A 23,841-nucleotide genomic window follows, 5' to 3' on the forward strand; every position below is an offset into this window, starting at 1 on the left:
CTTTTAAAGCTGCCTATACTCTTGTCTGCGGTATTGGAAATTGGAGGCATGAAACTTCAAAAGATCGCTCAAACATGTGCGCTAGCACAGCTGTAAAGTATAAACTTATAAAGACTAAAAAGTAAAAAATAAACAAAAAACTTTTTAAAAACCACTTACATTAAATGCACTAAAAGGTAAAAAAATTTTAGGATGGTATCTCAAAATGGATTTGACAACAAGCTTTGGTGGTGACATAGCAAAGATTTGTACTTTGACATGAACTCTCCACTCTTTGGCCATTCATCACGCATATGAAAAAATTGGTAAAAACATCAAATTTTTAATTTGAAGCTATGACTTTCACATAATCTTACATTTTATTAAATATATACGTATATTCATTATCAGCTTTATCTTTTTTTGAACTTTTAGATCTATTTATATGATTTGTTCATACCTTAATTTCACATTATTTTCTTTTAGTGTAAACTTCATGCAAACGCCTGTTTTCTCTTCCATTTCTTTGACCTATTCCTATAGTCTCTAACTGTTTTCTGTTCTTCTTCTTCTCTTAATATGGTATTCTTATCTTCCATTATTATAAAAACTGTCATCTCATTTTACATATCTAACCAGATCATTTATTTCTTCATGTATATTTTCTCTCTTCTCATTTTCTGCTGAAAAAATTGGCTTAAAAGCATGCACTATTATTGTATCCTTGAACCTTGAATCTACTCTAACTGTAGAGTTAGATTCCATTGCAATCCCATTGTTCTGTTCTTTTATTCTTTCCTACTGGTACATCATTTCCATTATTTGATTTTGTACTAATTATCCAACAATTCCTCAGTAAAAATTCTTGTACATCTTTCCACCTTACCTCTCTAATACCTGATATATCTAGTTATCCTTTTTGTTTCAAAATTACCTAACCAAACACACTTATTTAATCTTCTAACATTTTATATTTTGAGGAAAACAGAAAACATGTGTATTTCACCATTTTTTTTTTAGCTGTATTATACTTAAAGCCTTTGTTGCTCAGACCTTATCTTTATTTTATATTAAGCCCATACCTGTCATAAAAAATAAAAACCTACCACTTAATTAGAAAGACCCATCAACAAGGGAAAATATCCAGGTTCTGCAAAAAGTAGGGGGATAAAATATCCCTCGACACACTTGCGTTCCATTCAGTATAACATAAAATAATCGAATATTGCACGTACTGGCATCTTACTCATTACTTATGATTAAAATCAAATCATTTTGTTTCTTATTTTTAATATGCATTTTTGAGACCAATGTGATCTTTCTGTAATTATTAAATTCATCAGGTTTCGCTCTCTATGAGTCAGAATATTACCATATTCCACATGCTTTAGGATTTCATTCGAGACAGTATTAAAGGATCTGTCGGGAACCTCGAATATAAGACATTCGCCAGTCTCCCAACAAATTCCTCCAAAAACCACTGTTGAGAAAACACTCATCCAATCTGATATTTACGTCGATTGAATAGTGTTTCATCTATTTCAATTATTCTACCTGGACCTCCTAGTTTTCCAGCCTGATTTATTAATTATGAAACGCATACCTCACGAAGGTATCGGACAGTTCCAGTCTGTATACGTATGACTGCTCATGTCTAGCTCACGTGAACACCATTTGAAAGAACTTATATCATATGTCCAGGCAAAAATAAAACGGACTGCATTCAGAGAACTACTTTCCTGCCTTTCGTCCAATTACCTATACGCATACATATTTTACTACGGCAACTTCTCCTGTTGCCTCGCCAAATGACTCCTTCGCTAAAATACAAAGTCATCATGTCTGGCACATTTTCGTCCCTTCGGAAGAATATTCTTTTCCTGCAAAAATCTAACAGCTTCCTCATCAAAACTGGGAGATCCCTAATTCTAAGTATACACATTTTACTAATAAGTTCACTGTTAACTTTAACAAATATTTTTAATTTTTTGTTTTACTGATAACAAGTACAACGTAGTTATTTAACTCGCCACTAGTCACGCTGGTTATAACCTCCCAACGATCGTGGAGCCGTTATAATACACAAGTACCATATTTTTTTATTAATTCTGAGAAAATATTAAATTGATACTATTATCTACAAAAAAAAATTGCATCAAAGATCAATATAGCGTAACTATATATATATATATAACTAGCATCTTTGAATTCACGTACTTGTATTTCAGCAAAATTTGACTTATCCGTAAAAATTGAGTAAATATTTTCGAGGTTGTAACTTAGAAACAAAGTACTTACTTGTAGTAGTATACGATTAAAAAATCTACTTTGTTTAGTCTTAATCAGGATCATCGATTTTGCAGCTGAAAAATCCGTAAGACAAACTTAATCATTCCTTAATGAAATAATGTATTTGTGCGACAGAGATGCTAGAACTGTCTGGGTTAAGTTTTTTCTTGTGCAATGGTACGGCAATTCAGTCAAACCTTAATGAAATAATGTATTTGTGTGTTATAGATTTTTTGCAAGAACCAGTCAAGTTGTTTATTTGCTTTAAGACGATATGATTATATTACAAAAAATAGCATTATTTTTAACGATTTAGTAATATCATTTGTTCTAGGACTGATGTCTATTTTGCACAAACCTCAATTATTTTGAATTTTTATTTGGCGTACCTAGTACTATTTTAAGTTATATTTATTTTTCTTTGCGGAAAAATATCGTAAGGTAACCTCACTCTTTTGCTTTTAAGATTGTTCATATCCGTGTTTAAATATTTTTATTTTAATGAATTAACAGATATTATTTTAAGATTCTGTTGTCATTTCTCAGCTGAAATTACTGATTTATATTATTAATAAATTCTCTTCAAATATTTTACATACATTTTTATTATGTTGTCAAGCACCATAACCTCAATTCAATCTTCAGCTAAGGAATTTATTTGACCGTTATATTATTTGTGCAGTACTGTTATGATATTATTTTAGCGTCATTAGAATATTTATTAAGTTAAAATATAGAAATATAGAATGATAATTTTTATCCTGTGAAAAACATCATGCCTAACTGGAAACTTGATATTTTTTGTTATAGTTAATAATTAGTGTAAATTTTAGAGTATCTGTTGGAAGAAGTATTAAGTAAAATATTGGCCAAAATAAAATAAGTCATTAACCTTATTGAATTTTAAAATAACCACAACATAAATATTGTACTTCAGAGGCATACAATATCATATCAATTTTAACATTAAGTATTTTTTGTATTTTATGGTCATTAAAAAAAAATCATTATTATTATTATCACAGATTTTTTTTCTACTATTATATTTATGTACATAGTACATATATATTTTAACAATAAAGATGAGGTGGGTAAAATGAAAGGTGTGAAAAATGCCAGGAATCAGACCTGACCTGCTGAGTGAAAACCCAGAGCTGCTTCTTAGTGAAAAAATTATCGGTTTCTCTTAATTATAGATGAATAGCCACAAATGTCTAAATATCAAAAACTCTTATTCCAGGAAAGTTTTCATTATATCATTACCATATTCAACTGCATTTTCTGAAGGTCCATATACTATATGTGTATCTGCATACCATGTTTTTTTGGTATGTCCGGTTATAGATATTATTACTTTTTTATGATGAAGATGAAATTGTTTATTTATGTAATAATAAATATAACGTGTATAATAAATATCACGTAAAAGTGTTATATTCACTTGTGTAGAAAAGACAGACATAATAATCTGATAAAACATTATATTGTGCTATTTTTTATCATTATAAGTAAATAATAATTAAATGAGCATAAACCATTATTTCTTTGTCTCATAATCTTTGCTTATGTTTAAAGGGTTAAATGCAAAAACATTAGTTATATTTAAAGTTAACCCACTGGGTTGGTCTATTGGTTATACTGAACAATGCAAATCAGCTGATTTTGAAGTCAAGAGTTCCAAGGTTCAAATCCTAGTAAAGGCAGTTACTTTTATACAGATTTGAATACTAGATGCTGGATACCATTGTTCTTTGATGGGTTGGATTTCACTAAACCACACATTTCAGGAATGGTCGACATGAGACTACAAGACTAAAATTAGTAACTAGACTAGCTAAAATTAGTGGGGGTGCTGCTCCAGAAAATTTTTTTCTTGCCCTTTTTAAGGCCATGGTTAAAGTTATTTGTAAAATAAAAGAACCAAAAAAAAAAGAAAAAGAAAATGAATCAAATAGAATAGCTGAAAGCATGATAATAATTTAATTTACCCTTATCATATTCAAGAATATGGTACACAGTTTTTAAGCACATTGTGATTAAAAACCATATTCTGCTTAACTGAATAAATAATAAAATGCCAATACAGATAATATTTTTTTTAGTATTATTAGATACTAACTTAATAAAATGTCCGTTTAAAAACAATATAGTCCAATAATTTAAATTTCTATGTACACAGAAACATACGTAATTAGTTTTTACTAATGACCTTCTCTTTCACCCTTCCAGCATGTTTTAGGGCAGATTTGGCAGTCATAAAGCCCTTGCTTTCTGCCATCTTCTGATCACTACTGAAAAAGCAACTAAACTACTTTCATATTTCTTCCACCGACTAAACTAGAAAAGGGAATGAACAAGGAACATTCCATACACACGCGAAGTAAAAAACAAATTACCTTCCACCAGTACGCCAGGGTTGGAACTGTGGGAGCAACAGTCCTCTCTCTCTCTCTCTTGCAACCTCATGTGCAGCTTCCTATGCGTGCATGCGCACAACAGCCAAACACCACACCACTGGAACTGTGTAGCGCACAGTTCCATACAAAGATTTTCGTATTTGTTTCATAAACTGGGGTATGGTTACTGACATTAAGCTTAAGAATTATATATTGTACAAGTATATAAAGAAAAAAAGGATTCATATATTAAATGTTATTGATAATATCAAGTGGAAATAGGGGTGCTGCATTTCCACAGTGCTTATACGTGAGCTGCCACTGCAGTGGATATAATGGAGTGTTGTGTTATAAATTTTTCAGCCAACATATGTAAATGGATACTTGATACTCACTACATTGTTGAACAAGCTATTTATTTATTTCTTTTAACTAAAATATGTAATAAAAATTTAAAAAAAATAATATATTACTTTAGGAATTTTATTATTAACTTATTTCTTTCAAGAAATAATTCTGCAGTCTTGGTTTAATGAGTTGATTAAGGTTTCTCAGTCAGTCTTGTTAATAAACCTCATTGAGAATTCTTGATTAAGAGTATAATCATGCTTTTATATTTAAATCTGTTTTTATTTTTTATTAATCACCATTCACAAAATATAAGACAAATCAGAGATGAGAGAAAGTTACATATTGAATCTAGAGAAGAAAAAATTAGGTTGATTTATGTCTTGAAGTTATTAAGGATTACTTAAACTAAATTATGGAGTGTAAAACCTACATGAAAAGATCAAAATTGAGATAAATGAAATGTATGAATAAGCACATTACTTGTAGTGAATATCTTAGAATTAAAATATAAGCTCAAATATTTTATTCAGCACTCCTGTATTCAGAAGGCAGTAGAGAAGTGGCCAAAAATATATAAAAAATTAAATTTTGTAGGAATTTTTCTTCTTTTCAGGATTAAATTTTTTAGCCTTAATAATTTATTTAAGCCTAATAATTGTAAGTTTGAGTAGTATTTTTTCAATCTTTTCATGGTTTCTGAGAAATTTTTAAAATGTGTTCCAAAATAATGAATGAATGAACTACTTCTTAATGTTTCAGTTGAATCATGTCTGGTTCACAACATGGATATCAATCAAGTTATGCCAATTCTCCTCAGGGAACAATGCGATCACAGTTTGTTGGTGGACCTGGTGGTCAAATTCCTGGTCTTATGGGAACTGCTCAACAGTCAGGTTTGCCTGTTTCATTAACTTTTTTCAACAATTCATATTATAACTATAAACATTATGCACATGTATATTGCAGGACATGGATGTTTGTTCCTTGCTGCTGGATTTTTTTAAAAATGGTATTTTTTATTAATATTCTGAATAGCTTAAGGAGAGAGGGTTTGAGCTCTGAAATATTTAGATCATCGATTATAAGGTGTTTTCATATTATTTTAATTTAAAGGTTCACATGGTTGAATTGCCAATTAATGTTATTTTTTAGCCTTTCATTTTCTAAAGATGTACCAATGTAGTGCTAATACCAACTCTTGTCTGATAGGAGTGTTTAGTATGGGGTTTCAGGTTCTGTACATGTATGTGTTCTCTGAGGTACATATGCTGTGTTAAACATGTTAATTTGAAGTAATATAGAAAAGATGCAAGTTAACATTCATTGTTAGTTTACAAATAAAAGTTTAAATTTTATTCTGAATTTAAATTATTTTTTTAGAATATAACTGGGAAAAAAGTAAAACAAAAAATATAAATATTAACAATAATAATAATAATAATAATAATAATAAGTATTAATAATAACTGTGTAAATCTAGGTTAATTTTTAACCTGTCTTGTATCATTTCACACAGTCTGAAGTACAAAATGTTTCAGAACTAAGGCTATAAAAATGAAACTAGGGGTGTAGTCTCATGGGCAAGGTTGTAAGTTGTCAAAAGAAGCCATGTGAACAACATAACCAAAGCTCATTCAGTTTGGATTAGCAGTTCATGTTATATATTTGTTTGTGTGAAGGTATTTTTGTGCCCGTTGTCAGATTTTGAAAAAATGGAACAATGTGTGAACATAAAACTTTGTTTTCTGTTTAAAAAAAGTGCTACAGATACATTTAAAATAAATTAAGTACTTAGTGATTCATCAATATGTACTTATTTTGTTTGTGCTATGTCTTGTTTACTTGTATTCGAGTGGTTTGGCTTTTCGTGATTTCAGATATCATTGGTCAGATGAGAGAAGTGGGAGGTCAGTAATCAGCTATAGTGATGGAAACGTCTAACACATGCGTGAATTACTAATACTGTCTACCATGTTTGAATTACTACTGCTGTCTATTATATAGTGTTACAAGCATCCTAAGGGAATTCCAAAAGAAGCCTTACATAGTGCTTTTGACAACCTTTATAACTGATCTAAACACTGCATTATATTAAAGGGGAACTTTATAGAAGCTTAAACAGGAATAAACTTTTTCCAGTTTTTTTTTATTGTTTTTTATAGCCTCAGTCCTGGAACGTTTTGTACAAACTGTGTAGAGTAGTGTTATTTTGAGATCAGTTTGAGGAGAAATGATTTAATGCAGATGTGACAATGTTATTTTTTTAGAAACAATTGTAGGTAATTTTCTGTTTCATTGGGTATTTTGCATGTAAGTCATTTTATGAAGTAAAAAATAAGTGTGAAGTAGAATTTATTGAATGTAACAATATTTCTTTAAATGTAAATAACCACACTAAGCAACGTATTCAACATTTACTGTATAGAAAGTTTTTTTGACCTAACTGTTATTCCAGGCATAAAATAAATGTCTGTTACTAACTCTTCAACCTACTTTAATTTGCTATTATACAAAAATTTTATTTAAAGCGTAATGAATTATTCATACCAAAAATTTGATATTTAGATAATTTATGTAATATGTTGTTACTGTTGTAATTACAGTTTTCTAAGTATTATAAAAGCTGTTTATGTGTAATTCATTACTGACACAAAGAGCAACCCCTAGCATTTCCCCTAAGAATAACCTGATTAACCTGATCATTCTTTTTTATCTATTTGTTTTTTTAGTAGGATTTTCTATTATAGTTCTGTGTCATTTTTTGTATTACATTTATGTAGAATTGTAATATTATTTTCTGGCATTCTAAATGTTTGCTTACTTAATATTACATGTTCTCTTAAAAAAAACTTTTGAAAATTAACAATAGTTAACCTAATATAATTTTACCTTTTTAATTATAATAAATTATTCAGTTCATATAAAATTATTGGAAATTAAGAATCTAGAGAAAATATAAGAATGTATAAGTGTAATATAACACTAATATAACAATTGAAGATGTTATAAAATGCAGAGGAAAGATTCTATGTTTAAAAAAAAGGGAAAAAAACACAAAAAGATATGTTAAATAAGAAGGTTGTCTGAGATTAATGTATGTCTCCTTTCATCGGTAATAAACCAGAATTTTAATTATAAAATTTTTACAGCTGTTTCTGTTGTACTATGTACACTGTTTCACATTGTCTTATAATGTTTTTTAAAAGTTATACTCCAATAACAAAGTAACAATTCGTATCATACAAAAGATTTTTAATTTAGATAACATACACAACTAATAAGAAATAGGGTGTAGTTTTATATTATTATAAATTAAAAGTTAAATTTTATAAATTCCTGCAGGATGCAAATGATCAATCTTATATGTCTTTAATTTTTTGGGAGGTTAAAAAATTTCACTTTTTTTTCTGGACTAAAAGAAGCAGTGCAATACAGTGCACCCCATCTGTAAAATTATTCATAAATGAGTTGAAAGATTATTAAGAGTCTATTTTTTAACTAATTAAACGAAATAATGGCATTGAGTTTAGTAACTAATGTTAGTGACAATCAAAGGGGTGGTTACAAACCCATAATTGTAATTATTTTTTCAACTTAATATCTTTATCTGTGAACAGATTTCATTTATGTAAGCAAATTTAACATCAGCAAATAATAATCCTTTACCCAAACTCAGAAGTGAAATGTTGTAATGGAGTATTTGTTATTTTAATTTTAATATTTATAACAAGTTTCCACAGTTAATTAATAAAAGAAAGGCAGTGAGTAAATTTACACAGTATTAAAAAGAATGGTTACTTATGTTTGTTGATGTTGAAATCTTTTTTTTCAAACTCAAGTGTGAATAAATTCTTTTTATTTTTTTTTCTTCATCTGATGTAATGTAACCAATTATTTTCAAAATAATAAATAAATTAGTGAATCCAAATACAACCTTATGAGTTTGATTAGTAATTAGAAGCCAACTTACCACTGTTGGCTACACTGAGCTAACAGTTGATATATTTATTTTCAAATTGTGGAGCATTATCTACTATTTTTTTAAAAACCTTTAATTATAATGTGGTGATGACTCAGCTCTAGGTTTTTTTAGGTTTCTGTAACATATGTAGAACATTTTGCTTATTTTTATTTATTTATATAATCTTCATTATATGTTAATTTTTTTTGTGTAGTACTAGTTAAGTAATTTTTTTAACCAGCAATTTTATAGAATAAATAAATAATTAAAAAATTAAATTTACCTTCCAAACAACTAAAGATATATAGTTAATATTTTTAATTAATTACCTTATATACATTTTTAGTTGTGAAATGATACATTTTGCTTGAAAGGTTGATTTTATAATTGAGCTACTTAAATGTCAACCGTATGTTGTTTATTGATTTAATTTTAATTTATCATTACTTAATTATTAATCCTGGTTCATATTTAAACTAAAAATAACTGAATTTCAGATCACTTGATCAACTACTTGAAAGCTACTGTCTACTCGAGTCTTATAGCAATCACTTTTCTTTTTTTTTTAATCACACCAGGGCAACCAGTAACTGCCTAAAAGACGTTGCCTCAGTTGGCCTGATATTTTGCAGCGATGACTAACCACCACCCTTCAGCACCATCCACCCATTGGAACATCCCAACTGGTTCATTGAAGCCACATGACCTCCACTTCTGCATGCCGTGTAGCCTCTCCCCAGAAGGGCTACTCTCCTGTCGCTAAATAGCGCTTGCTTTGGATATCGTTAGCCTAACTGGTTTGTCTAAATTTATATTATTTGTGTAGTGCTTGCTGAATTACTTAGCTACTAGGTACCAATTCTGATAATAGGTATCAGTTCTTTTTCTACAACTTAGAAGGATGATAGATTATTTTCTATAAGGGTAAGATTTATTTTCTGTAATTCCTTTCCCCAATTTGCTTGAGTAGCAGTGCTTCTGCCCTGTACAAGGGGTTAAGATTTAAGATTTGTTACTCTTACGGCTTTTTGATATTGTTCCATGGTGCCATGATTTTGTTGGTTTCTAATTAACAGCATTTCCTGTCCTTGCAACACAAATATTTAGTAATGTACAGGTAGGTATTCGTTTAGCCAACATCGTTGTACTATTCAATTCTAATAAAGTAAAGCACTTTCTAGTTTAGTGATGCAGATGATGCAGCAAGATGCAAGAACACACATGAACAATAGCTACTTTTGGATCCCAAATAAAAATAGCTGTATTAAATATCTAGAAACTTCTGGAATAATATATGTATTAATCTTTTTCTTCTCTGAAATTTTTTCTGAAAAAAACAACTCAAAAAACAACAAAGAAAAGTTAGGTAAAAATAATTAAAATGATCTTAACTGAATTAAGATCATTGTCGCACACTAGCATACGAAGCAGATTGTTGCGCTTTATCTGGTATAAAGAACTTTTCCTTTATCATTTTAATTTAAAATCACTGTTAATCAAATGTTTCTTCAGTAGTATCCACAACTTCATTATTATGTTAAATCTACTAATAACTTTTTCCATCTAATTTTTGTCAACAGCATTTGATTTGCATGTTTTTCAATATTTTGTTTGAGAATTACATCCTTGATCAATTATATTTTATTTAGTCTACTGTATTCCAAATTAATGCGGAAAGATTTTTTCACTGTAATTATCTAATTAGTTTAAATTGTTTTCATTTTCTATTAATTAAATCCTTATGATTTTAGTAGGGATGGTGGGCCAACAAGGATATGGAGTTGTTGGCATGCAAGCGCAGAATGCCCAACAAACTTTGCAGCTTCAGCAACAGCAACAACAATTACAGTTGCAACAGCAACAGCAGCAACAACAACAGCTTCAACAACAGCAACAGCAGCAGCAGCAACAACAGCAACAGCAGCAGCAACAGCAACAACAACAGCAGGTGTCATTAATGTCGTTTTATTATTATTATTATTATTATCTGATTTTGTAACCTATTTAACAAACAAGGATTATCTGGAAGTTTGGTTTTATGGACGGACTATTTAGCTACCTTACCAGAATTGTACATTATCATAGAAAAATTCTATTAATATACACTTACTACAAAATATTGAGATGGAAAACATATCTACTTTTCAGGATTCCTGCATCCTCAGTTATGATAGAAATTAATTAAATATTTCAATAAAATATTAATATAATTTAACAGTAAAGAGGAATAATATGAATCTTAAAAAGATTAATTTCAGCAAAATAATTATCATAGAGTTATATTTCTTTGAATTCTGAAGCATTCTTTTGCTGTAGAATTTTTTTTACCTTTGCTGTATATTTAACAAGTCTCTGTTCTAAAAAAATAAGCTTTGTTCTTTCTCGAAGAAGTTTCATAAATCATTCATGTAGTAAAAAAATAACACTTTATGCGCACTCTTTCCTTATAATTTTTTTATTGAAGCATATCATAGAGTGCTTTAGACTTTGTCAGCAACATATATTTCAAATTTATGAGTCTTTTTTTTAATTAAAGTTATTTTGGTTAAAGTGCAGAAAAATTTAATATTTTTTAGTCTAAATACATTCTCCATAATGTTATGTTTGTATCTTTCTTGTTTTTTAATCATTTCTGTTAGTAGTTTTTTTTATTTGTTTGATAATAAGTAAAGCTCAAAAATAATTTATTTTTTTTTTTTATGTAAATGTTTACAGTAATACTAAAAGAAAATTTACAACCTTAACTACTATTACAACAAAAATATAATTAAGAAGTAGTGTCATTCACAGTGACATTTAATCAATTCATATCTGAATGCTAACCAGATCAGATTTTACACTGTAGCCTTAAAAAGTATCTCATTTCTTTTTAATCTACTAAAAATATGGAGATTAGAATTTTTTTTTAAATCAGTGTCATCCTCTGGCAGTATTACATAAAAATTGAAATATTGGTTTTGTATAATCAAAAGTCAAAATATGACAGAATAATTTTGTGAGACATTGTCCTTAAGTATGTATACATATTACAACTAAGTTGTGGACATAATATAATTTGTTTGTTGATCTTTCTTATTTAACATTTATGTTTTAAATATAATTTAATGCTAGTAAAAATTGAATCCTGTTTTATCAAATCTGTTGGTCATAGACAAATTTTAATTTTATATAAGTTATAATATACATTTATGTTGTGATTAATTTGTGTCACTATTTTGAATTAATGAATTTTTATACCTACATAAATTTGCAATACAAATATTCCCTATAGTAAAACTGCAATAGCCGCTGTACTAAATATTACTTATGTTAGTTGATACAAAAACTACATTTAACTTAAGTATCTGTTTTAGTTCTCAGTATTACTAAATATATATTGAATAGGTAAAACATAGTCTTAATATTTCAACAGGCTACTCAATGAAACATTAAACTATTATATTTGTAAAAGCAAAGTATTTATTGCTTCAAACAACAGCTCTTGATAGCTTTACTAATGATTGGTTTATAGATGGGAGTTTATGCAGTTGTGGAATGTACTTGATGCAAACAGTCGTCGGGATGGATTGAACAGAAAATTTAAAATACCTCTCTTGATTCTGTTAATATAACTTTTTTTTTATATTATGGATTTGTATATTATTTCCAAAAAAATGTGATGTGGACACCACATGACTACCTCATACGCCTATTAAATTACATATACACATTTTTTTTAAATGAAAAGTACATAAAATTGTATTTCATTAATAACTTCTGATATTTTTTCATCTTTTTTTTTGTTATTATTGAATTATTATTCATTGTAATTTTTTTTTTTTACAATCTGAGATTAAAAATTATTAATAAATCAATATATTAAATTAAATAAAAAAGTTAAAAAAAAAGATTAGGTTTGATTTGAACCAATATGCCTTCTCCCTTTTTAAGATCCAAATATTTCATTAATTAAAATTTTATTTGGCCGTAACTCTGGAACAAATGAAAATAATACCACTCATGATATATTGTTAAAAAACTTTCAATGAGGGTTTATTACTACAGTTAAGAAAAAGTCCAAAATCCAATTTTTTTGGATTTTGGGCACTTTTGGTTCAGTCGATTACAATAAAAAGGGGAGGTGCACAACTAGATTTTATAACAGTCCTAAATCCAAAGTTTCAAAATCCTACGACTAATCGATTTTGAGTCATGCGAGATACGTACGTACGTACATTCGTACACTAGGCCCAGCCAGTATACGAGCTTGTGATTTCACAAGCAGACTGCGTATTACTACTCAGCCTGAAAACATCAACTCCGTATAACATATCAAAGTATTACTTATTATCATATTGTATGCAGTAATAACTATCATATTTACATTTACTAATTATAAACAATACATAATTAATTCTTTTATAACCTTCATTTGTACTAAATTATTAATTTTTAATAATAAACAAAAGCTTACTTGAATTTTCTTCACGCATCTAATTCAAGCTTCTAACAAGCCATCCTTGCTAAACAAATCACTGTCACTTTCATTTTCACTATCGGAGTCTACACTTATAATATAACATTTTGTAATTTCATCTATCAGTGGTTCCAGTTTTTCATACTCTTTTTCAATATCTTTTATTTTTCATATAAGGTTTCCAGTCATCTTCATTCGAGGAATTAATTTTTTCTGTAGTTAATTTTTCAATATTTGTGAAAGAAAATGTTGTGTTATGACTCACCACATGACTTTTTATTGATGGCCATACCATCTCAATCGGATTCAAATCAGGATGGTACAGTAGGAGTCTTAAGAACATGATGCCCATGTATTTTCAAAAGTTCAAAGAATTTTGAGTTATGCGAGATACATACGTATTTACAGACGTCATGTCGAAAATAGTCAAAATAGATTCAGGGATGGTCAAAATGGATATTTTTGTTGAAATCTGAAAACTGAGATTTTTCACGTTTGTAGGACATACTTAATACAAGGAAGTAAAAAGTATTTTTATGATAGTCAAAATAGTGATAACAGTTTCTTTTTTTTTAATCTCCATTGCCATTAAAATGTGATGACATGAAATTGGATTAAGGTAAAAATGAAAATCCTTATTTTAGTATATTTAATCATTTATTTTATAGAATTGTTTTGCCAGAGTTATAGATTTTGAAAATAGCATATGCCAAAAAAGAGAGAAAAAAATGTTTTTCACAGCTTTTGGCAAATGTAAATTATGATTTTTTTTTCTATTTAAACAGATTTTTGATAAAATAATGTAACTTTGATTTGGTACATTTTTTCTAATTGGTAATGATAAAGTGAAAGAAAATTTATCAATGTTAAGAGTATTATTAAAAAAAATCCATTAATATTAGAGTGTAATGTAATGTGTTCAGTTAAACTGAAAATATCTTTACAGATTTTTAAATTGTCATGTAGTATAACAAGTAAAAATAGACATTATATTATATTAGTTTATTTTTTGCAGGTTGGTAGTGGTGTTCCAGCAGTGACAGGTGCTGGTGTAGGAGGACAAGTGAGTGCCCAGCAGACAGCTAATGCTCCTCCTCAGGGTACTCAAGCTAAAGCGGAATTCAATACTGCTTCACTTTGTAGATTTGGTCAAGAAACTGTTCAGGATATTGTTTCTCGTACTCAAGAAGTGTTTACTACTCTTAAAACTATACAGGTATTCTCATGAGTTGACAGATTTATGGTGATATTAAGTTTCTGCCATTTGAGTGCTACAGCTTCTTTAGGGATTAATGGGTGCTGCTACTGGGTTAGATTATTAAAAAAAATCTCACAGGCATTGGTTAATGTTTGTATTACTGGCTGTTGGATTACTCACTATCTATCATTTAGGTTGCATCACAATATAAAGTGAAATTAGTTCCATAAATTCTTAATAAGATTAAGATATTAAATGCTAAATAAGATTGATGCATGACAATTAACTTAAATTATATCACAGAGTGAAATGGGTCAAATTGATCTTAGTCAAATAGTGCATCGTCCATCCCCACATTCTGATCACTTAATATATTACATTAAAACATGAACAACCAAGATCTACCTTCCCCTATTATCCTTTTATGCAATCTACCGTGATTTATTGTAGTGATATTAGCCTATTTAACTTAATAAACTTAAGATCAAGATAAGTATATTTCTCTCTCTGTTTATAGTTGAGATATAATTACAGAACAATAATATTTAATTTTTTTTTCAAATCAGAAAAATTTTTTAAATTTTACAAAGTTGAGATTTTAACTGATTCTATACTGATTCTGAAGTATTTTATGAGCTCATTAAGTCTATATGATTTACCTATCTGTTCTTGAAGCTCATAGTTGGAATTGCTCCAATGGTCTTTGAGATCAGTTAACAAAAGCACTAGATTCTACTAACAAATGGTAACTTGTAGTTGAGCATAATTTTTTCTCATTCTGTTTTGCAGTTTGATTACTTCTGCTAAGAGATTAAAAAATCTGTCTAGAAACTTTCCTTTACTTAACCATCTAACAGCTAACTGCTAAAATAGCAGCTCTAACACCTAACAATAAAGTGGATTGAATCTTTAGCTGGATTCAGCAGTGTATTGTTTATATTGAAGTAAATGCATTTAATTTATTTATGTTACTTGTTTAATTTATACTGATAATTAATACACATCTTTTACGTATATTAATGTTATTCCACGTAAATATATTATTTTATTAAAAGATGTTCACTTAGGTGTATTTGTTTCAATCTCATTCTTTCCTATACTTGAATCGAAGAATCTTAGCCATGATAGAGTGTAGAGTAGAGTGTAGAGTAGTATGCAGATGAATCTAATAGTCATTAATTTCACATTAATTTTTACACAAAGAAATTGACTTGGCTTGTATTACTAATCTCTAACTTTCCATCATTGACTCTGAAGTATCTGTCAAATCTAAGTTAATTGGGAAGTTATCCATTGATAAGTGGCCTAAGCTGGATTCTAACCAGCAGTCCTTGGATTAGAAAGTCATCATTGTATCGTTCAGAACCCTGTTATTTTATATTATTTTTGAAGAATAAAAAATTAATGATAAATCTTAAATTTAAAGCAGTAAGAAAGTGACACATTATCTTTGAATTTCTAAAAGGGACTGAATCTAAAGAAAATTGTTTGCCAAAAACCTTTAATTGTTGCTAGAAAACCTTCAGTTTTATGGAAGTTGATCAATTAAAAATAAAATTAAGCAGATCTGAGCTGGATCAACCTACAAATTCTATTCAAAAAATAACAAAGCTTTTAATGAAAAAAATGTTATTGAATATTTATTCCATGGTATATAATCAACCACTTTCAAATTTCTTAACATTTTATTGTACATACTTTTCCCAACATTCCTTCCACTTTAAGAAGTAGGTCTGGAACACACTTTTCAAAATAGTTTTCAGGGAATTCTGCAAATTTTTTTTTATGATGATTTTATTGTCTCAAATCTCTGTCCTTTTAATGGCAATTTTAATTTTGGAAATAATAAGTAGGCACCAGAGGTTAGTTCAAAATGCTGACCAGTATTTTTCCTCAACTGCCATTTCAAGGAAACAAGAAAAAACAAATGATAATAATAGTCTTAATATTTTTATCAATAAAAGTAACAGAGTAATGAATTCATTATTCATATTGTTAGTAGTGATGAGAAATAAATCTATTATAAAACTTCTGAAGTTCCCACTTATTGGAATGGTGTCATTCAGTAACCTCTTCAAAACCAAAGAAATTCTAGCAAACTGGAAAAGTGATAGTGAGTACTGCCTGGAATAGAAACACACCTATTTCTTGATGATTTCATGCATTATGGAACAATAAATTCATAGGTTAACCCTGTGAAACTCTAGATCAGCTACATTGTGTAATACAGAAAAAAAAGCGACCTATTGGTAATAGTCATTATTTTATTTCTTGATAACGGTCATCCACAGTTGGTTGTAACAATTCAAGTGCTGCTTAAAACTTTGACTAAGATGCATTTGAATAGTCACTATACAATCCTGATTTGGCTCAAGTGATTAGTATCGTTAACTGAAAATGGGTGAACAGTTTCATGCTAAAATTCATAATGTCATTATACCTTATTATAAATATCATGAAACTCCCTTGTCTAAAATATTGCTGTGTAAATGTTTTTTTCCAAATAAGGAAGTGTCCATATTGGAGGCTGCTTAGCTTGATATTGATGATTCATGCATTATTTCAGTTAAAATAACTATGAATACTTTTTTGACAAGATTTCTTTTAGACAAGAGATAAAACAGTATTGGTTAATAAATGTTGATTGGTATTGTAATGTCCTGAATATCTGGAGTCATTCTTTACAAGAACTTCTTAACAAGAGACCTGGCCAATTTTTTACCCTACTTTTCAACTGTCAACTTTCTGCAGAACCCATATTCTGTTGAGTACTGCTTATGTAATTAGTCGTGGACAATACCTTTTAAAGTTTCATGTGCAATAAATATTACAATAAAAAGCAGTTATAAGAGAATACTTTACAGTTTTGTATACAATAAGTGAGACAAGTATATTCATTTCAAGAGAAAAAAACTGTAAATCTTTCGTAATCTTTAACATGTAATAACATCTTTGAGTTCCTGATTTTCTTCAGATTTGTCAGCACTATCCTTTTGGTCTGTGAAAGTAGAAATAGTGCTGATCATCAGTTATCCAAGAGATTAAAAAAATACAGTCAACCCCTCGATTCATATCAAAAGTGAAATTGGATATCTAATATTAGCAATGCAGACTTAACATGTAATTGTTTATTTATTTATTTTGTAAAATTAAGGTTAGTGATGAACAGTACCATCATTTCAAGAAAAATAAACCTCATTTTATTGACTTTCACTTCATAATTTAAATAATCGATCACAAAAGTAGCCCATTGTTGTAGTATTTTGTTGTTCAGGCAAGGACATTTTTTTTTTTACTTTTTAATGTTTTAAAATCTATATATGATAAATAGTGCTCATATATTTTGCTTGATGATTTCACCATATAAGCTTCAGGCTTGTCTGTAGGCTATGAAAGTGGAATTTTGTAGCGTTTGAAAAATGCCATGACTGACCAGAATTCGAACCCAGGACCTCCAGATGAAAGGCCCAGATGCTACCACTCTGCCATAGAGATGCTGATCTCTATGTAACATATACATATGCTGATATGTATATGTTACATACATAGTAAATTGTATAAACATTTTGGGTTTCAAAAATATTGTTCATATAAGATAGTTGCCTGTATTTGGGAGGTATCTACTGTGAGGTTTCATGTAAATTCAAAAACAGTTACCTAATTTTGATGGAAATTGAAAAAATAGTCGCATGATGTGATAAATGTTTTAATTTAAATGATGGCTTCATAAAACAAATAAAAGCAATTTTATTATAAGAACAAAAAATATATTTGTTTTAAATGTATTACTGCAAATGTTAGTTGCTTTTTAGGTGACTCATTCTGGAGCATTTTTTTTTTAATTTTTTATTTAAAATATTCTACTTTCTTTCTAGCCACCTAATGGAACTGCACAAGGAGCAAATGCTAGTAATGAAAAAAAGACAAAGGTACAAGAGCAATTAAAAACTATTAAGTTACTATTTAAACGTTTACGTATTATATATGAAAAATGCAATGAAAGTTGTCAGTTGCAGGGTATGGAGTACATGCACATTGAAGTAAGTTATGGTTTTTATATATATATTTCTTTTCTATTATTTAGTACATTTTTAAGATTTAATAGATCTTAGTTAAACATTCTTTGTAACATATTGGCAACTGTGTAGTTCAAACATTGGATAATTATAACATGTCTGCCTGGTATCATTATTCTTGGATCAGTTCCTTTTAAAAAAAAAAATTTAATTTTAATAAAATTAATAAAAGAAAATTAGCAACTGCTCATTTTTGTAAAAGATAATTTTCTGAAAAATTTTTTAAGTCAAGTATTTATAACTGCAAATACAAGCACAACTTATACCTTCATTATTTTAAATTTTAAATGAGACTGATGATTATGATTTCCTTAATATATTTTTTTTTTTTATCTTTGAAAGTAAATATAAAGATTTAATGATAGGAGGAAAGTGAAGGTGAGAAAAATGGAGAAAAGTTCAATAAATAGGATAATGCATCAGTGACTGATTGTATATCAATTACTGTATTTATGAATACACACAAGTCAAACCACATTACATGGTAGGTAAGATAGGATTCTGATTAGAATTATTGTTGATAGGGTTCTCACTAGAATTATTAGGCTACATTACATATCAATTCAGATATCTACAATTTGATACCAATCTCATCCATGACACATTATCATCAAAGTTGTGAGTTGGCTAGATTTCTTCTGCTGTCCCACCATCCTTCAACTACCATTTGTATTTTAGAATGACAATAGCCCAAATGTATTTATTTTAATTTTTTTCACTTTTATTCTCATTTTTTCTTATTATTATTATTCTTATTATTTTTTCTTATTCTCTATATTAAATTCTATTAATATAAACCACGTAGTACTGAATATTGAGACATTTCACCTTAATATATTAATATTAATTAAATATTTCAATCTGACCATGTGGGATCCTGCCAAAGTACTTTCATGGTAAAATTAAGGTAAGATATGTCTTATCTCATTATTCTGTACTAGATGGTTTATATTAATAAAATTAAAAATATAACTTATCAGTACAGAGGAATAATATAAACCTTAAAAAGATTAATTTCGGTAAAATATATATATATATATATATATATATATATATATATATATATGCGTAGTAATTAAGCCAAAGAGGAAGAGTATAATAATAAATAATTTAATTGCACAATTTCAGTTTTACCAACTTAGTCTTAGACTGGACAGTGATTTCTTGTGAATGTGCTCACAAAATATAATTACCTCAAAATTTAAACTCAGTCACACTGCTATCGAGTGGAGTCAGATGAATCTGCTAATTAATGATTTATCATTTCTTATTCTTCTTAATGAAGGATATCAGAATGTGAATGATCCTGTCCATAGTAGGCTGTTCGCTATGATTAATCTTAGTTACAAATCTTCATCAAAATTAATCATTTATTGAATTGCTTGACCCATTCTCTTATCATTCCATCATCACTCAAGGCATTTTAACTGTAAATGAACACACTTTAAAATAATTATTTTTATTCTTATTAGAACACATTTTTTCACAGTTTCAAGTCCTTTAAATATATTTTTAAATGTTTACGTTGAAAATTTTATGTTGTAACATCTATGTTTGTGTTTTAATAATTGTTGGAAAATGTTCTCATCATGTAAATTATCCTTCCCATGAACAAATAAGTTGGTAACAACAAACTTACACAGTTAAGTGGTTCCTAGTAGTAAGCTTATGGTGAAATGTTTATTTAGAGTCTCTTTTGAGTATATTCTAATTCAATGCACAAATAATGGTATTGTGCAGACTTCTAGATTTAAAAGTCAATTAAGTATAGTTTTATCTTCAGGTTTTTATGTTATACTTATTTAAAATTCCGTGATACAATTTTTGTAGCAACTTTTATTGCAATAGTATATGAGAAAAGTTTTTGGCATTTTTGTTATATTTTGGTTATTATGAAGTAAATGTAGCACATACATATGATTTTTTTTGTTTATGGATTTATTATTATAAAGTTTAATTCTGACTGGTGTTCCACAGGTTTTTACATTTACATTTTTTTTTTACATTTTTACATTTTTTTCTGGAAAGAATTGGTTGTTTAAAATCAAATGATGGTCTTACTTGTAATTCATTGGCTTCTTATAATAAATTATTTGGAATTAAAACAAAAAAAAAAAATACTATTCTTCCTATTTGATGAATTTGATCTTAACTAAATTACAAATTATTATTCATCTTAACAGTTAAAATTAGAATTCCCTTTTAAAAATATGATGATTCATTTGAAAAAAATTTCATAATCATGTAATGTTGTTTTTATTTTATACAGAGTCTTATTCCTCTAAAGGAAGAATGGGACATGAAATCTGAAGAGAGAAAAACATCAGAACCTTATCGTTTAGCATGTGATGAAAGCAAGGAAGTTGTTGAGGTATCTAAAAATAAAATAATTTATTTGCAATAGTTTTGTATAAAGTTTTGATAGTTTTATTTGTATTTCTTAGTGTTGTGTGAAGATCATTGTTTGGTTACATTGGAAGACTCCATCATTTATTATTTGTTTTCTTACTATTAAAAAGAAAGCAGATTTGTGGAAAACCTACCATCATGGAATAAAATATTTGAAGGACTTTACCATCTTAATTCCTCCCACCGTCATTTTTTTTTTTAAATTCTTAATCAATTTAAACACATTTTCACTCTTGGCACTGTCTCTTAGAATTTTCAATTATTCTTTCTTTTGTATTGAAAGAACTTCTTGTATTCTATAAATAAATGCCTAACAGTTTTATTAGACTTCTGGCAAAATCTTCAAATATTGTCTTTTACATAGTGTTCCTTTGTAATAAATTCTAAACGTACAATGAACACAATTTATTATAAAACTAATTTATCTAGACATAACTAACTTTCTTCAATAAGGAACTTATCATTTGTTTGTTGGAATTGATTTTCTAGTGTTTTTTATTTCTTCAGAAACCTACACTGTTATCACTTTTCTGAATTTGAGAAAAGAAATTTGACTTTTCAGATAAATTGTGAGCTAATTTTACATTATCAGTGTGTGGAGTTTTTGCTCTCTTTTTAACATGAAACTTTCAACCATGAATGTCCACATACCTACCCTAACTTTGCATTATTTAGGAATGAGAAGTTTAATTAACTAATAGCAATAAAAATGATGAGCTTAATAAATAAAAATAATACTAAAGTATTTATTTTATTAAATATACTAAATATATAAAATAATAAGTATTTTACTTTACTAGGTATTACTACATTATTTTACATCTAAAACAAATCCAAGAAATAAAAGTAAAGGAGTATAAACACAAACAGAATACAATATTTCAAAAGATGTATTATCTTAATATGGAGAGAACTGTATTTTCAGAAAAGGACCACAAACAAAATATTACAATATTCCTCATGGTCTCATCAAAGGTTTGGCCGTAACCAGTATAGGTCTTCATTTTTTAACAAGTGGGTGATAGGTGTTTAGAATCTGTTTGTGGGTAGATTCTTCTAGTTTTGGAATTGGAATTTTTTCATTCATATTTTTTTTTTTAGTTTTTCTTTATTTACTTGAAATTTCAATTCTGTGATAACTATTTTGTGGTTATTAATTTTTACTACATACATTCTTCTTTTTTTTTTTTTTGTTTTATTTCAAAACTTTTCAGTTACAGTTGGTTACTAGATGAGCTTCCAGAATGCCCCAAGGGAAATACTTCTGCTATGTGAATTAGAAATATAGCATTATTTATCTGATAAATATCCAATCTCAGAAGATTGGATAATCCAGAAGATAATAATTTGAATTCTTGGATAATTATTATATAACATTTTGTTTAAAAAAGATTTTAAATTTAGTTGGTTTTTCTTCAGAAATAAATAATTGAAAGTTGTTTATTACTTAATAATATTTTACCAAGAATGTGATACTTTTTCTTTTAATTTGTGGCTAAAATCTTTCAAATTCTAATTGAAATTTCATTATGGAGATTTTTAAATTAATTTTTTAATACTTAGAGTATTTAGATACTGTTGTTAAACAACTGAGTACAAAAAGGGATTGAAAAAACAATTTAATTTCATACTCATCGTTAACTTTAAAAATTTTATTCATTTAATTCAAAATAATTTTTTTTTCTGTTAGGTAGTTAATACTTACATAAATAAAATTTCTATCCTGTAATTTCTCATTTTCTCCATTATCTCATTTATATGTATTAAGCTGGATACTGAATCTAAGTACTGAGTTTTTAACCAATAATTCCCAGTACTCATGTCATAGTTGAAAAACTGTACTACAAATCACGTGTTTTTGCAACTTTAAATCTGTATTTATATGGATTATCATAACAGTAATCTACAATAAATCATCATCATAATCTTCTTCTTTCTCCTTCATGGTTTAGGCTTGAACAACCTGTTCTGGCGCCCACCGATGTCTCGGCCTAGCTACATCTCTTTTATCATCTGGCTCATAATACCATGCACTGATAATCATCATACATGCGAATCATCATCATCATCAGTGCATAATATCATGCACTGATATCATAAGAATGCACTGATAATTACGATTATCATCATAGTCATAATTATTCATCAAAATTATTTTTGTATGGTTTCTGGTATGGTATGCTTAAACCAAAGAATGAAGAAGATACAGATTGACAAATATTTTCTCTAAATACTTTATATAATTCAGATACTTACCTGCAAGCAAGATCAGAAATATAAAATAAGATCAATACCAAGATGTGAAAGAATTTATTGAAAAACTTAGACACATTAAATTACACAGAAAATAACAAGTATGGATTGCCATGAAAAGTAAGGAAGTTCTTGTTAAATTGAAGGATGAATTAAAAAGTGAAATTTTGCAAGAGATGAGAGGATTTAATAGCAAAATGTTATGCTTTAAGTGTTTATGAAAAATTGAAAACTAAAGAAAAGGTCAAAATGATATAAGAAATTAAAAAAATATGTAGTAAAAATGAAATATCTTTTAATGGTTTAAATTTTTTATTAAATCAAGGAATTTTAAGCAGAAAACAGAATTTATTCAAAAGTATATGTATACACATACAAACACACACACATGCACACACACACACACACACACACACACACACACACACACACACACACACACACACACACACACACATAGAGTATATACACAC

At 28.1% G+C, this 23,841-nt stretch overlaps 2 protein-coding genes across 6 annotated transcripts in view; one reads left to right on the plus strand and one right to left on the minus strand.

Moving 5' to 3' along the window:
* Nucleotides 1–23,841, plus strand: part of LOC142333655 (mediator of RNA polymerase II transcription subunit 30-like) — a 59,910-nt gene that overhangs the window by 28,809 nt on the left and 7,260 nt on the right. Inside the window, exons 1-6 of one of the 5 annotated variants that reach the window (XM_075381060.1) lie at nucleotides 2,228–2,353; nucleotides 5,775–5,908; nucleotides 10,728–10,924; nucleotides 14,448–14,648; nucleotides 18,506–18,670; nucleotides 20,976–21,077. In XM_075381060.1, the coding sequence (XP_075237175.1) occupies nucleotides 5,782–5,908; nucleotides 10,728–10,924; nucleotides 14,448–14,648; nucleotides 18,506–18,670; nucleotides 20,976–21,077 (792 nt within the window). In that variant the 5' untranslated portion in view covers nucleotides 2,228–2,353; nucleotides 5,775–5,781. Of the gene's footprint in view, nucleotides 1–2,227; nucleotides 2,446–2,489; nucleotides 2,710–5,774; nucleotides 5,909–10,727; nucleotides 10,925–14,447; nucleotides 14,649–18,505; nucleotides 18,671–20,975; nucleotides 21,078–23,841 lie in introns of those variants that run through there. The other 4 variants (XM_075381050.1, XM_075381077.1, XM_075381040.1 and 1 more) reach the window with 4 other exon arrangements.
* LOC142333637 (RNA-binding protein 24-B-like) overlaps nucleotides 19,920–23,841 on the minus strand; it is a 218,292-nt gene continuing 214,370 nt past the window's right edge. The window contains exon 6 of the mRNA XM_075381028.1: nucleotides 19,920–20,133. Coding sequence (XP_075237143.1) covers nucleotides 20,120–20,133 — 14 coding nt within the window. The 3' untranslated portion in view covers nucleotides 19,920–20,119. The remainder of the gene's footprint in view (nucleotides 20,134–23,841) is intronic.

Source organism: Lycorma delicatula, chromosome 1 (genome assembly GCF_047948215.1).
Source record: "Lycorma delicatula isolate Av1 chromosome 1, ASM4794821v1, whole genome shotgun sequence".
Classification (NCBI taxonomy): Eukaryota; Metazoa; Arthropoda; class Insecta; order Hemiptera; family Fulgoridae; genus Lycorma; species Lycorma delicatula.